The sequence below is a fragment of the Elgaria multicarinata genome, chromosome 2, assembly GCF_023053635.1.
Source record: "Elgaria multicarinata webbii isolate HBS135686 ecotype San Diego chromosome 2, rElgMul1.1.pri, whole genome shotgun sequence".
In the NCBI taxonomy this organism is placed as follows: Eukaryota; Metazoa; Chordata; class Lepidosauria; order Squamata; family Anguidae; genus Elgaria; species Elgaria multicarinata.
This window is the reverse complement of record NC_086172.1, coordinates 130,807,215-130,822,192: the sequence shown is the minus strand read 5'-3', so window position 1 is coordinate 130,822,192 and position 14,978 is coordinate 130,807,215. Positions and strand designations below refer to the sequence as shown.

General features: G+C 39.4%; 1 protein-coding gene across 1 annotated transcript in view; it reads left to right on the top strand.

Moving 5' to 3' along the window:
• Positions 1-227: 227 nt before the first annotated feature.
• CHP1 (calcineurin like EF-hand protein 1) overlaps positions 228-14,978 on the top strand; it is a 31,690-nt gene continuing 16,939 nt past the window's right edge. The window contains exons 1-2 of the mRNA XM_063117701.1: positions 228-423; positions 9,993-10,065. Coding sequence (XP_062973771.1) covers positions 357-423; positions 9,993-10,065 — 140 coding nt within the window. The 5' untranslated portion in view covers positions 228-356. The remainder of the gene's footprint in view (positions 424-9,992; positions 10,066-14,978) is intronic.

Genomic DNA, 14,978 nt, shown 5'->3' with positions numbered 1-14,978 from the left:
CGTTGCACACTGGGATTTGTAGTTTTCTGTAGAATAGGTGAGACCCGCCCGCAATGACGTCAGAATCAGACCGAGCGGGAGGAACAGAATCCACTGAGTGGTTGGAGCGCTGCTCTGCGCAGGCGCAACGCCGTTAGTGGCTCTCCGGGGCAGCCGGGCGGGAAGTGGGAGGAGTAGGCTGAGGTGATAAGAGAGGGCGTCGCGCGGTCTGTCAGTTGTACCCTCCGCAGCTGGTGCAGCGTCTATGCAGCTGATTGGCTGGACGGCCCTTTCGCGGAACGGAGGACCCGCCGCCGCCTCTAGGCCGAGCGAAGTCTCACTGGTGCTTCGTTGAAGGGTTGTGTGAGGCGGCCGCGATGGGCTCCCGGGCGTCCACCCTACTTAGGGACGAGGAGATTGAGGAGATCAAAAAGGAGACGGGCTGTGAGTACCGATGAAAGCAGTTCCTGGTGGGGGGTGGGCCTCAGTTCGTGGGCCGGGCCGGCTTGGTCGTTGGTGAAAATCAGTCACGGTGTTGTCACGATTGGGGGCGCGGGGGAGCCCTTCCAGGTCTTGCCCTGCCAAAGGGGGTTTGTGCTGGGTGAGGGGCGCCGTGCTTTGTCACCCGTCTTTCCTACCATTGTAGCTTGAAGCCTCGATAGTGGCAATCAAATCATTTCCTCTTCCCTCGCCGTGTCTTTTCGGTCCCTTCTGCCTAAAAAGGTTCGCTGAGGCGCCTCTGCCTGGCTTTCTGTCAAGAGTGACCCGAAGCAACCAACTTCTGGGTTCTTGGTACTAAGTAGGAAAGAGAACTTCCGTAAGTGCTTCGTATCTTGTCATAAGACCTAGTGAGAAGTGGCACCTGCCGAAATTCCTCCTGCTACGCCACTCTTAAAGGTACAGGAACCCCATGCTCTGTTGCATCTGGTCACCTTCTGCCACGTGACACCAGAGGACACGTTCCCAAATATAGCTCAAGGGCGTGTCTCTTTCTGTTCAACATCGAGAGGCACCTTTTCTACTTCAGGTGCCTTCTTGTCAAACTTCGTTGTATTGTTAAAGTCATGTAAAAAAAAAAGTCATGTTGGTGCAGAGCACGTGTCAGGACCCCAATTACTGACCTAATTGTCTTGACACAATGGTGTGGTAGAATAGTGTTCTGACTGAAGACTAAAAACCATGTGGATATATATATATTTTTAATGTGAAATGCTCTCTTTGGTACAGTAGCCTATTAAAAAAAGTGCTGGAACGCAAGGGCATGCAGAGATGAGTTCTTGATAACTGACAGGTGTAGATCACCCCTTTAATGAATTTGCATAATAATCTGAAATCTTAGTATTGTTGCTTTGTCTGCCTGTATGTGCCATTTTGGGGCAAGACACTTAACCTGGCAGAGGTTGGGTGAACATTTTAATTTGATTATTTGAGCCATACTTAATGAGATTTATACACTGCTTAATTTACCATAAATATCATTGCAGGTATAACCCCTTCCAGAACTTTGCTCCTTTATGTGATTGCTAGTTCTGGTAGTGAAATAGAGAGGGAAAAGAATGCACATGCATTCTCTTAATATTACATTTGTTCCAGAGGTAAGCTTTTAGAACAGGCTCTGCCTCAAATAAAGCCAAATGTTAGGCAAATGTTTCAACCTGTATCAAAACTATTAGTTATTACATCCTGAAACTTAAAAAAAAAAGTTTCTTAAACCCCTCAAAACCTGCTTTTCCATGAAGCCATAAGTCTTTCCCCTTTGATAGTATGCTGTACTGTAGCTAAGCCTGTAACCAAGACTAATGGAGCAACACTATGTATGCCTGTTCAAAAGTACATCTCACATTTAATAGAGCTTAACTCACAAGTATTTAATTCACAAGTATTTCAACCTAAGTGTATATAAATGGAATAATTCTATTTTAAAAAAATCTTTTTGTACTGCCTTTCTGGAAAAAGCAATCAAGGTGGTTTACAATTTTATTTGAAAATTACAAAGACATAGGGTAGCATCCAACAGGGCCACTGTACTCCTGTCCATTCCAATGTACCTCCTGCTTGCACAACAGAAATTTACCACTTTATAAAGCAAGCACTTAAGTAACTGAAAACACTCATTTCTGAATCTGCACAGGTCAGCGGAGCTCCATTATGTGTTGGATACTGCCCATAGCAAAACCTTAAAAACAACCTTTCAAATGATGACAGTTTAAAAAACCAGATTATAAAGATGTGTCTTGACCCCTTCCTCAGTTTAGATAGTACAGTAATCTTATATTTCCCTGTTTACTCCTGCCTCCACTTGCTCTGTTTCTCCCAGGGTAGAATTTGAGATTATAAATTCTTTAGGACAGGGACCAGTCTCCTCGTCTGTAAAGCACTCTGCACATTGATGGTACATTATTTATAAATAAATAATGAAATGCTTCTTTGACATGGACTGGAGCATTCAAAGGACAAGTTAACCAATGCTTCCTTGACATGGACTGGAGCATTTAAAGGACAAGTTAACCAAACAGTATTGTCCGTTTGTGGTGCTTCCCCTACTTAGTTGTGTGTATCTGTGTGTGTGAGTTTCGTAGCACAGTTCTGTTTATTTAGTGTACTCTTAATATAATACATGGTGTATTTATTTATTAAATTTATATACCGCCCCATAGCTGAAGTTCTCTGGGCGGTTTACAAAAGTTAAAAACAGTGAACATTAAAAAGTATACAAAATTTAGAACCATCAAAAATATAAAAACAGTATAAAACAACAGTATCCATTTACATTTCTGGGGTCCATTAAAAACAAACAAACTTAGCATATGTTGTTAAATGCTGTTAAATGCCTGGGAGAAGAGAAAAGTCTTGACCTGGCACCGAAAAGATAACAATGTTGGCGCCAGGCGAGCCTCATCGGGGAGATCATTCCATAATTGGGGGGCCACCACTGAAAAGGCCCTCTCCCTTGTTGCCGTCCTCCGAGCTTCCCTCGGAGTAGGCACTTGGAGGAGGACCTTAGATGTTGAGCGCAGTGTATGGGTAGGTTCATGTCGGGAGAGGCATTCCATCAGGTATTGTGGTCCCAAGCCGTGTAAGGCTTTATAGGTTAAAACCAACATCTTGAATTGGGCTCGGAAATGTATAAGCAGCCAATGCAAGTGGGCCAGAATGTTTAAACCTTCTGGTTACAGTTATCAATCTGGCCACTGCATTTTGCACAAGCTGCAGCTTCCGAACCATCTTCAAAGGCTGCCCCACGTAGAGGGCATTACAGTAATCTAATTTGGAGGTTACCAGAGCATAGACGACTGAAGCTAGGTTATCCCTGTCCAGATAGCGCAGCTGGGCCACCAAACGGAGTTGATAGAAGGCACTCCATGCTACTGAAGCCACCTGGGCCTCAAGTGACAGAGATGGTTCTAGGAGAACCCCCAAGCTACGAACCTGCTCCTTCAGGGGGAGTGCAACCCCATCCAGAACAGGGTGAACACCCACCATCCAGCCAGAAGAATCACCCACTAGCAGCATCTCAGTCTTGTCTGGATTCAGTTTCAGTTTATTAGCCCTCATCCAGTCCATTGTTGTAGCCAGGCACCGGTTCAGCACATCCACAGCCTTACCTAATGAAGATGAAAAGGAGAAGTAGAGCTGTGTGTCCTCAGTGTACTGATGACTATGCACTCCAAAACTCCAGATGACCGAACCCAACGGTTTAATGTACATGTTAAACAGCTTGGGGGACAAGACTGACCCCTGCAGAACCCCATACTGGAGAATCCACGGTGCCGAGCAATGTTCCCCAAGCACCACCTTCTGGAGCAGGCCTGCCAAGTAGGAGCGGAACACTGCAATGCAGTGCCTCCTACTCACAACTCAGCCAGACGTTCCAGAAGGATACGATGGTCAATGGTATCCAAAGCCGCTGCGAGATAAAGGAGAATCAACAGAGTCACACTCCCCCGTCTTCCTCCCGACATTGGTCATCATACAGGGCGACCACGGCTGTTTCCGTGCCAAAACTAGGCCTGAAACCCGACTGAAATGTAGCCTTTATGTTTTGAAGATGAGCAAGTTAATCAGGTTTCTGTAGGGTTTTTTTATACAGCAGGGGAACTGAGGCTCATATAGCAACTTGCCCATGGCTTCATACTCTACCCTGTGCCTGTTTCGTGCATTCTCTTCCCCTTCTTATTGTTTTATTATGATTTTATTAGAATGTAAGCCTATGCGGCAGGGTTTTGCTATTTTATTGTTTTACTCTGTACAGCTCCATGTACACTGATGGTGCTATATAAATAAATAAATAATAATTAATAATAATGATGGATTCAGGGCTGAGCTGGGGCTCTAACATGGATCTCCTAAGAGAATGGTATCCATTGGGAAACACTGCCTTACACTAGAGGATAAATATGTCAGATTATCAAAATCTAGTTACAGATGCCCAGTGATTTTTGTTCTGCCCTGCTTCTATTCCAGCAGTCTGTTCCTACAGAGACGAACTATTATTTATTTATTTATTACATTTTTATACCGCACAATAGCTGAAGCTCTCTGAGCCCAAACTAGATTCCTAAGGGGAGTCCACAAGCAGAACATGAGTGTAGTAGCACCCCTCCTCATGTTCCCCAGCAACTGGTATTGAGAGGCATATTGCCCACGATTCTGGAGGTAATATATAGCTATCAGTGACAATAGATCATCTGCAGATGATGAGTTCCTTGTGTATATTATGGGGCTGCTTTGCCTGAAAGAATAGAAAACTTTGACACACAAAAATTCAAGAAGGGCATACCATTCTCTTAAGTTAACAACCTGCAATTCCTGGTAGTGCTAGTGGTAATCTCTGGACTACTGGCTTCTTGCATGATTAGCTTTACTTTTTTCCGATTGCTGAACTGCAATGAAAGAAGCTAAAAATACACTTAATAGTTTCCTGGTATTACTTGATGTAAGCAACTACTGTAGTTACCATAGGGATAGTATGTCAGTGCAGACAGGAGGTTGACTGATAGCAGCATAGCGGACATCATGTACTTGGGCTTGCAAAAAGCTTTTGACAAAGCCCTTCTCCAAAGGATTCTGAGTAAATTTAGCAATGGAATAAGAGAACAGTTTCTCTTAAGGATTGGTAATTGATTAAAGAACAGGGAGTATAGAGGAGGAATAAATGGGCAACTCTCATTATGAGGGATGTAAGAAGTGGGGTCCCCCAAGGATTTGTATTGGAACCAGTGTTGTTTAACTGCTTCATTGATGATTTGAAGTTAGGGTGAGCATTGAGGTGGCCCAGTTTGCAAATGATACCAAATTATTCAGGTCAATAAAAACAAAAGGAATGTGAAGAACTCTAAAAGGATCTCTCAAAACTGAGTGCATGGGTAACAAAATGGCAAAGGCAGTTTACTGTAAGTAAATGTAAACTGATGTACATTCGGACAAAAAATTCTGAACTCACATATACATTGATTGGATTTCAGTTGGTGGCGACTGCCCAGGAAAGACGTATTGGGTCATGGTGGATAGCTCAATGAAAATGTTTGACCCACTGTGCTTTGAAAAAGAAAATTCCATGTTAGGAATTGAAAAGGGATTGAAAATAAAGCTACCAATACCATAATGCCTTTATACAAATACATGGTGTGACCATACTTGGAATACTGTGTAAAATTCTGGTGGCTACACCTTAAAAGAGAGCTCCGGCTATTGGGCGGTATAGAAATGTAATAAATAAATAAATAAATAAATAAATAAAAATAAATAAATAAAAAGGGTATTGTAGAGCTGGAAAAGGTGCAGAAAAGGGCACTGAAATGTCAAGGGGCTGGAGCAACTGCCCTATGAGAAAATGTTACAACATTTATTTATTTATTACATTTTTATACTGCCCAATAGCCAAAGTTCTCTGGGTGGTTCACAAAAAACTTGAGGCTATTTAGTTTAGAAAGAAGGTGAGTAACAGGTACATGGTGGAAGTGTATAAAATATGCATGGTGTAGAGCAGCATTTTGCAACTATTGCCATTCAGTCAATTAATGTGGTTCTAATCTAAAACCCACATGTGAGAAAACATTGTAGGCTATTTCGCCATTGTCACCACTTGTGATGGAACAGCATGTGGGTTATCCTGCCTATGTTTCCCTTTGAAAAAACAACTTTGAGGCTTCGGTCCATATAACTCACTGCCACAGTTTTTAATTTGATTTGATTTATTACAGTTATATACCGCCCCATAGCCGAAGCTCTCTGTTCTCAATTAGACCTCATCACTAGGGAATGCTGCCTCAGTTATTAATTACATTTATATCCTGTCCTTTTTCCTCAAAGGAACCCAAGGCGGCGTACATAATCCTCCTCTTTACTGTATCCTCACAACAACAACAACCCTGTGAGGTAGATTGGGCTGAGAGTCTGTGATTGGCCCAAAGTTACCCAGTGATCTTGCATGGCCGAGTGGGAACTAGAATCCAGATCTTCTGAGTCCCAGGCCAAAACTCTAGCCACTACATCACACTGACTCTATAAATCCTTTCAACTGCTGCCACTACAGTAAAACCTCTTTACCTAATAGAAACACAGTAATTGTTTCCTGTGGCATAGGCATGGAATTGACACCACCACTAGAGACAACCTTTCAAGATGAACAAAAAAAAAGTTAAGATGTTCATTAACAGAATTTATTTACAAAAATGAATAAAATGTCATTTTTAAATAATACGTTGATATTGCTTAAAGGTTCTTTAATTAAATATGGTTGTTTATTATTCCTAGGTGGAGTCCCAGCTAAATAAAACCACAATAGCTTTTCCTTCACGTCGGATATCCCTAAATACCCCACAAACAAGAACAACTTTAGGAATTTCCCTAAATTTTATTACAGGCAGGAACAGATTCTGTATCACAGTCTTCCTCTGCTTCTAGTCCTTTATGCTTCTTCTGGCTTTCTAGGATGATTAAAATGTTTCAGGGACTATTTACTGAAGTTTACTTTGGTCAGACATAAAATAGGAGTCTATGTTATGAATAACTTGGTTTGGTATATTAAATTTAAAAGTATAGTTTATTCAGATAATAATTACAAATTCACTGAGTTTTAAAAAAAGTTTTTAAACATAATGATAACTTTATGAGCAAACCAAGTTTTACATAATATAACTTTAGAAACATAAAGGCTGCTTTATCTTCCAAAAGCAGACTTCTCTAAACTGGTGCCTCCAGATGTTTTGGACCTCAGTGCCCAGCATTCCTGACCATTGGCCATGTTGCCTGTCGCTGAAGAGAGCTGAAGTCAGAAATATCTGGATAGCACCAAGTTGAGGAAAGCTGTCATAAAGCAACAAAGAGTGCTAAAAATAAGTATTGCTTATTTTATCTCTAAATTTTTGTGTGTGTGTCCCCTAAAAAAAACCTTGTTTTTTCCCCCATGGGTTCCAAATTTCCAGAAATTTTACTTCTCTAGTTAGGGATGGCATTTATGTCCCCAGTTCAGCAAATTTCTGATGTTAGCAATAATATTACATGGACATCACATTCCTTTATATTAGTGTATTAGGCTGAAATATGAAGGCTTATAAAATGAGCTAAAATAATAATCCAATTGCTGGCAACAAGTAGAAAGCCATTCTTGAGGATTATTAATTCCACATTCTACAACAACTCTGTTCAGTAAATGGCTGGATTCCTAAATATTTAAGAAATAGGTCAGGAGATTAGAGTGGAGACATCAGCTGAACAGTAATCTGAAACTACTGTGCTAAATAGGAAACTAGGCTTTTTTTGGCAACTGTAGTGGAATTAACCATCATAGAAATAAAGTTGGCAACATGTTGGAACAGAAATTACACAGGTGCTACAGCAGTCCTGTATTTCTAAGGAATGTCATATTGTTCATTGTATTGGTATTCAATGTGTTCATGTTTACAGCTTTATTCAAGGCCAGTTATGTGTGAGGTGCTAGTTGGGTCATACACTCTTAACCATATATATATGCCTAATACCAGCTACAGATACGTGTCTTGGTGTGGAACACTTTCATGTACCTGCTGTGACATTTCATGAAGCAGGGGCTTCATAAAATTGTGTTTGTCTAATCTTTTGCTGTTTTCAAATCCAACACTAAATGAATTTGATATGAGAATAATACCAATATATTTTTGAGATTAAGTCCATGCTGTAGTTGAGATAATTCTTTCTGAAGGCTGCAAAGGAATTCTTGTTTTTGCAAGGCTACACATGTATGTTATAAGCTAGTATCCTCAAGTGTTTCTTCTTTTTTTATATTTTATTTTTATTCCTTTTCCAATATGAACAAAAGAAAAAAATATAAAAATGGGAATGTAATAACTGTTATTGAAGTACACCATTCAGATAATAACAAACACATCACTGTTGTCTCAAGGCTTATTTAAGAAACAGATCAGGTGATCATAATAGTTGTCAGTCAAGCACATGCTAATTATAATACCACACTATTTTTGTAGTAGTGTTTTTGCAAGCCCAGCTACATGCCAGAAAGTTTGACTTGTCATTTAGTGCAATGTGGATTACGTATTGTGGTGTCTCAAACCCTTGAGTCAGTCTACTCGTACAGAAAAGTTAATATATGACTGTAAATAATTCAGATTAAAAATAATGTTGGCTTTGTTTATCAAATGAAGTTAAATACAAAATCATATATTTCAAGTCTATAAGCAGTTACAGCTTAGGTATTTTAAAATGGTTCTTTCAATTCTTCCTTTGGGAAATAGTCCTTGGACTGTGAAATATGAATTATATGTTTGTGTTTGAGGAACAGCCATCATAAATGCTGAGATTAAATATTTCAATGATTAATCTTCTGCTAAGAATTTCTGCTTCCAGTCTTTCTCTGATGTTTTGCCTAGTTAATACCAATAGATCAAGACAAGCCTAATTTTGTAATTTTAGATTCTTGACTTTGGATTCTTTCCTTGAGGAAAGTTTTGGTCACAACCTTTTTCAAAAACTCCAGTTTGCAGGAAAAGGATGCAAATTGACTCAGAAAGGGAACTCTACCCTTCAAAACTAAAAACAATTTCAGAGAGAGTGCCATAGCTAATGACCATGTGCATCTGTAAGGCTTGTCTATTTGCCCCAGATGGAGGTAGGGGAAAAGAAATTTTCTTCACATGAACGTAGCATCGGAAATTCTCGTAAGGTAAAAACTAGTCTCAGATACTAACGCCATAGATCAGAGAAGTATATGAGCATTTGTTATTATGATTGCACTGGGCTAGTACTGATCTTTTTTTTAAGGTTGTTATGTGTTCCTTGGGGCTAATAAGACTGTTCCTCTCTCAGTTTTGAGCGCCTTAAAATAATTTGGAATTGTTTTAATGGAGCTTTATGCTCAGGTTTGTCAGCTGAGTTATTTAAAGGACTTTGTGCTGGAAAGGAAGATAGATTATCCAAAAGCTGAGGCAAGCTAAATCCACTGCATATAATAGTTGTAGTGGATAGTTCAATGAAAACATCAACCAAGAGGGCAGCTGCTGTGCAAAAGGCAAATCCGTACACTTGAAATACGGTGTACATCACACTTCAGAAAGGATATTGAAGGGATGAGGAAAGTTTACAACGTTTAGGGCTGTACCACTTTAGATGATAAGAGTGAGTGATGTGCTTATGAAATCATGTATTTCTAAGAAATCATGGGAACTAGAAGTTTTGTAAATAACATAAGAAGTGCCCTGATGCTGGATCAGACCAAGAGTCCATCTAGTCCAGCACTCTGTTCACACAGGGGCCAACCAGCTTAAGTATTGACTAAATATGCATCTCTTCAAAACTGGATTGCTGTACCTGTCCGATGTGTATCACTTGCAAGCATAACCTCAAGTGTATGAATAGTTAAATGTTTAGCCTATAGGGCATTAATGTTTTTAAGCTATTTCCGTTAAGGATTTGAAGCTCTGACCACCAAATTGCAATGCGATGACTCTTAACTCTGTGGTGTGGATTAGTTGTTGTCAGTATTGCTGCTCCATTTAAGTCTAATTTCTTTTCTTCAGTTTCTCACAGTCAGATTACTCGTCTGTACAGCCGGTTTACTAGCCTTGACAAGGGAGAAAACGGCACTCTTAGGTAGGTACTCTGCATACAGCTGTTGTGTTGACTTCCCCCGTTCATGCAAACTGTCTCTACCCAATTTTCCTTGAATTCGTCTTCCACTGCAGTCTCTGTCTCACATTCCAAACCTTTCCTGAGAATCCTCTAACCCTCAAAAAAAGATGCACATGAGGCTGCAATGGAGAGGGGTCAGGTACAAGTGATGCATTGTTGTATACTTGCATTTAGAACAGGTTGAAGCTTTATCACCAAATAATTTCAGGAACATAAATGGTTAATGTGAAGAGTGAACTTAGTGATACATACAACTGCATGTAGTAATATCTATCTTTTCCTCACCCTCCATTTCCCTGCTGCAAATCTCTCCTGAACACTTCTTCTCCCAGCCCATAATCAGCTTTCCAAAGCATCTCATATGTTTAAATACACCTGGGCTCTAATACACAGTAACAGATTAATTTTGGCATAAGATTTTGTGGATAAGAACCCACTTCATCATGTCCTAACCTGTTAGTCTCCATGTTGCTACAAGATTCCATTATTTATCTTAAAAAGGTTAATATGGAAGTTTTAGCACATAGCCCCTGTGTTTCTTCCCTTTATTCTGAGTCAAAACAGTTTAAGCAAGAGAAAAGTTCATAATTTATATTTAGTATGGAGATGCAAAATTGTCAGTGTGATGGCTCATGTTGAGATTGATGAGAAAACCAAGATACAAAACCCTGCTTTGATGTGAAGCCTCCAGGGCAAGCCACTATTTCTTAACTTACTGGACCCTTCAGTGGCTGAAAGGCAAAATACCTACTGTGTATTCATATTCTCCTTGGTTCTCTGAGGGCATTCCAAAACTGCTCTGGGTGTAAGCTCTTTCCTATGTCTAATTTCCCTTTACGAAAGTTAGGATATCAATGTCAAAACAAAATGGTTTTACAGAAATCCAATGTGTATGTATTTACAAATCTTGCACCAGTATACTGACAAATCTTCCCTTTAATACTACAAAATATATAGCTCATGTACTTGCAGTTAATTATTCTCCCACTCATTGTGAGAGAGGATTATAGTGTGGGGAGGATTTGAAAGTAAATACAACCTTAGGTGCAAATTAAATTGTTGTTTAAAATGGATGAACAGGAAATTCTAGAAATCTTAACTCTTAGTAAAGCAAACAAAAATGTGTAAATTGATTGCAATTCAGTACATCAACAAACTTCAGAGTGAGGCAGGATGACTTGCACTGATTCATAATTGCATTTTTGTCACTTTCCGTTTTAAAGCAGCAGTAAATCGAACATGAGAGAAGATGCAAAATGTGAACTCTGAGCTGATTTACATGTAATGCTAAACTAGGGATGGAGAATTTCATTTAGTCTGCATTTTGAGGCAAACCTAAATCACAATTCCTGGACTAATACACAAATCAGAATATAATTATCTTTTGGACTTCATACTATTTCAGATTTTGTGACGCAGCTCTTAGCTCAAAAACATGCAAAATATTATTGGGTAAAATATGGGCAAAATGTGTATTTGCAGGGATGGGGGTGTTGGACTTGTGGGATCTATTATGTTTTTTACTGGAACACAGGTCTACTAATCAGAGTCAGGGACGAGGCAATAGAATCAGTTACTTACTGTGCACCATGATCTATCTAAATTTATTCTAGGCAGCCTTTAAGGGTGGGACCAGTGTATGATCCATACACTGTATATACAAATCTACCTCTGAGTAACTATAGTTCAAATATTCTAACACAAAAAACCCCTCAAAGTGTCCAGTAGAGCTGTACAAAGATCTGGCCAAAGGCAATCAATGAATACATTACATGTGGGGAACACTGAGGCCAAGATATATCTGTATAGCCCAAGGCCAACCATAGCATTTTTTTTTTAAAAAAAAAGTGTTGTTGACCTAATAGAACTCAGAAGCCCTTGCCATTCTACTGCAAATCACTCAGAGATCTGCCAATAGATCTCAATCTACCTTCCACCCAACTCTATTTTAGAGAAATGTTTTTGTATTTAAACACAGGTGTTTGTGCATTTCTTTAAAAATGGTAGTAAACAAGATGGAATGGACTTGTGAATGAATGTATATGAAACTGACACGGGCAGGAAATAGATTGACCTTCCATCTCTACACTAAATCAACCTACCTCAACCTGGGTTCCTCCAGATGTTTTGGACTACAACTCCTATTATATCTGACTGTTGACCTTACTAGCAGGGACAGAAGGAAGTTCTAGGCCAAAACATCTGGAGGAACCAAGGCTAGAGAAGACTGTGCTAAACCGTAGTTCAGTGTTATGAGAACAAGGTTAGGTGAACCTTGTGTGTTTCCTTTGCCTCTTCTTTCTCTGCTGTGGGCTTAAGGAGGGGTTTAGAAGATTTTTCCCCTGTTTTGATTAATTGTGACTTGCATTTTAATTCAAATCAGACTCAAAAAGGATGGCAAAATGTGGTGACATTTGAAGTATAACCAGTTGTATGACCAGTTTAGTCAAGATTTATATCATACAAAATCTCTAAACCTTCATGCTGATGTACATTGTAAACAGCTCTAGTATAAAAAGTCCCATTATTCATGTTCATAAGTGGATGGTCGCTTTATGCAGAATACATGGTTATTTGAATGAACTGAAGTTCCACAAACAATAGCGTCTCTAGCATGCAGGTTACTTATCCAAATAGGTTGTTCCACATTTCATTGTGAGATGGTGGGGCTTGCTTTCTAGAACCACTGTTGTTTCTTGCAAAATGAATAAAGTTATGTCCGGTTGTGCTGGAAGTGTCTGAGTCTTGCATTACGTGTTGAGTTTTTTCAGCTAGTGCAGTGTTCAAAGAGTCAAGAATCAATTGATGAAGTTTCAGTGTTTTCCAATGTTTGACTGTGACCCCCCCCCCTTTATGGAGCAGTTCCTTGTATTTAGCTACCTCTGGATTGAAAGTAATGGTTTGATTTGTATCTGGCATTATTTCAGCACTAATTTCAAAAAAATGTCTATTTGTCCACCACATGACAAAATATGAATTATGCCCTTGCATCCTCTCCAGAATTCATTGGAATGTGCTTCTGTGATGTGGGCCATTCTGATGGTTTAACATACCACCAGATCAGTTTTATGGAGGTTTCTCTAATGAAACTGTTTTCATTGGCTTCTTTCTCCAAATAGAGGATCAAGCAGAATAATTACCCAGATCATTCTCCCATACCTCCTTCACTCCCTAGAGAGAAGTCAAGGTAACAGCCAGGATAAACTTACATATATGAGACTGGTCCATTGGATCACTTTAATGCTTAGTTTTGAATGTTTTAAGGACTAAAATGGCTTATTTTAAGATTACAGGATTGCAGGCACAGTGCAGTCTGTGACCACTGTAATGCACAGTCTCTGGGATATTTTGTTTATTATTGATAAATGACTTGGTAAATGAGAAACAACTGCCAGTCTACATATCTTATTCTTCAATGTTATTTTCCATGGAGTATCCTATTTCTGTTCAGTACAGATCAGTTTTTACCTTCTCCACGCTCTGTCTACCCTTCCTGTCCCCATTACCAGCTATCAATAGTGGACATCTATTTTCCCTTCTACCTTAAAACAGTTATTACTTACATTGGCATTAGGGGTAAGTCTGCACCAGCTTGGATTTGCACATTCTATCACTGAAAATATGGCTGTGGTTGGAGCGTTCAGCAACTGATCCCATTTCTTATTATTGTTCCTTATTAGTACTTCTATTCTTTGATTCCTCTCTGTGATTAGTTCGAGCAAATAAACTGCCTTTTTTCATTTTGAAGATAACTTTAAATTATTTTGCATAATTCCACGATTCATTGTAGATACCTAGCTAATTTTGGTGGGTTTTTTTGAGGGTGGTGGGTGTGGTGGCTGGGTGAAATGTTTGTCACCATGTTCAATGCTGGCATGCTTCAGTCCCTGTTCTTCTCACCTCCTTTTCTCTTTCCTCACCCCCTTTTGTATTGCATGCTGCATCAGATATAGTTTGCGTATAGTTCATAGCCTATTGAGTGTTAATTTTTTTAATCAAATCTGTGGCTGCAATTTTAAGAGGATGCAGCATCTATGTATGAGAAAAGTATGGAGATTAGTGATTAGTGCCAAAGCAAAAAGTGTCAAACTGAAGTAATAACGCAACACTAATGTAGACATAAGTTAATGCTCTGGTACATTCTCTCTGTGCAGACATTACAGAAGATGGATTTGTTGCTAAAGGCATACCCCACTGTGTATAAATATGCTACCATACGTACAAAGTACATAGTTTGGCAGAGTGCCTTGTTAAATTTAAGATGCATGGGTCTCCATTATGCAGAATTAACAAATCTAAAATATGCAAGTATGTTTCAAAAAGACATTCGTTCCTAGGTAGATCTTACTGGGTAGAGTTGCTACGGCATGTGAACAAAAGAGAAGTAAACATTTCTTGTAAGTTCCAGCCTAAGCCGGGTGAAACAGGTTTTGTTAAAGTGGGACTTGAGTACATATCACAAAACATAGCTTACTTTTCAGTATTCATTTACTTTTATAACTGGTGCAGATTTTCCAGTTAGTGTTCCTGGTGAACTATGTCCCATTCATGAGCGATATGGTATATTTAAATGCTAGAACCAATGCCAGAAATAGATTTTAAAGGCGAAGTTACATGTGGTTAATTTTTAACCTTAAGCTTGGCCATAAAGTAGAGGTTGATGTCCTGCATTTAAATTTCTGAAATTGAATCTTTACAAATGGGGACGCATGTTAATGGAAAATGTTAGGAATGCATGGGTTTCTGAATGTACATGTAATATGAAATGAATTGTTTTTCATGGATCAACCACAGTTATTAGAACTGAGGACCAAAGAACTGTCAGATCACTGGGTGCCAGGGGAGTGGGGAACGGTTAACTCTTTCCCTGTGCC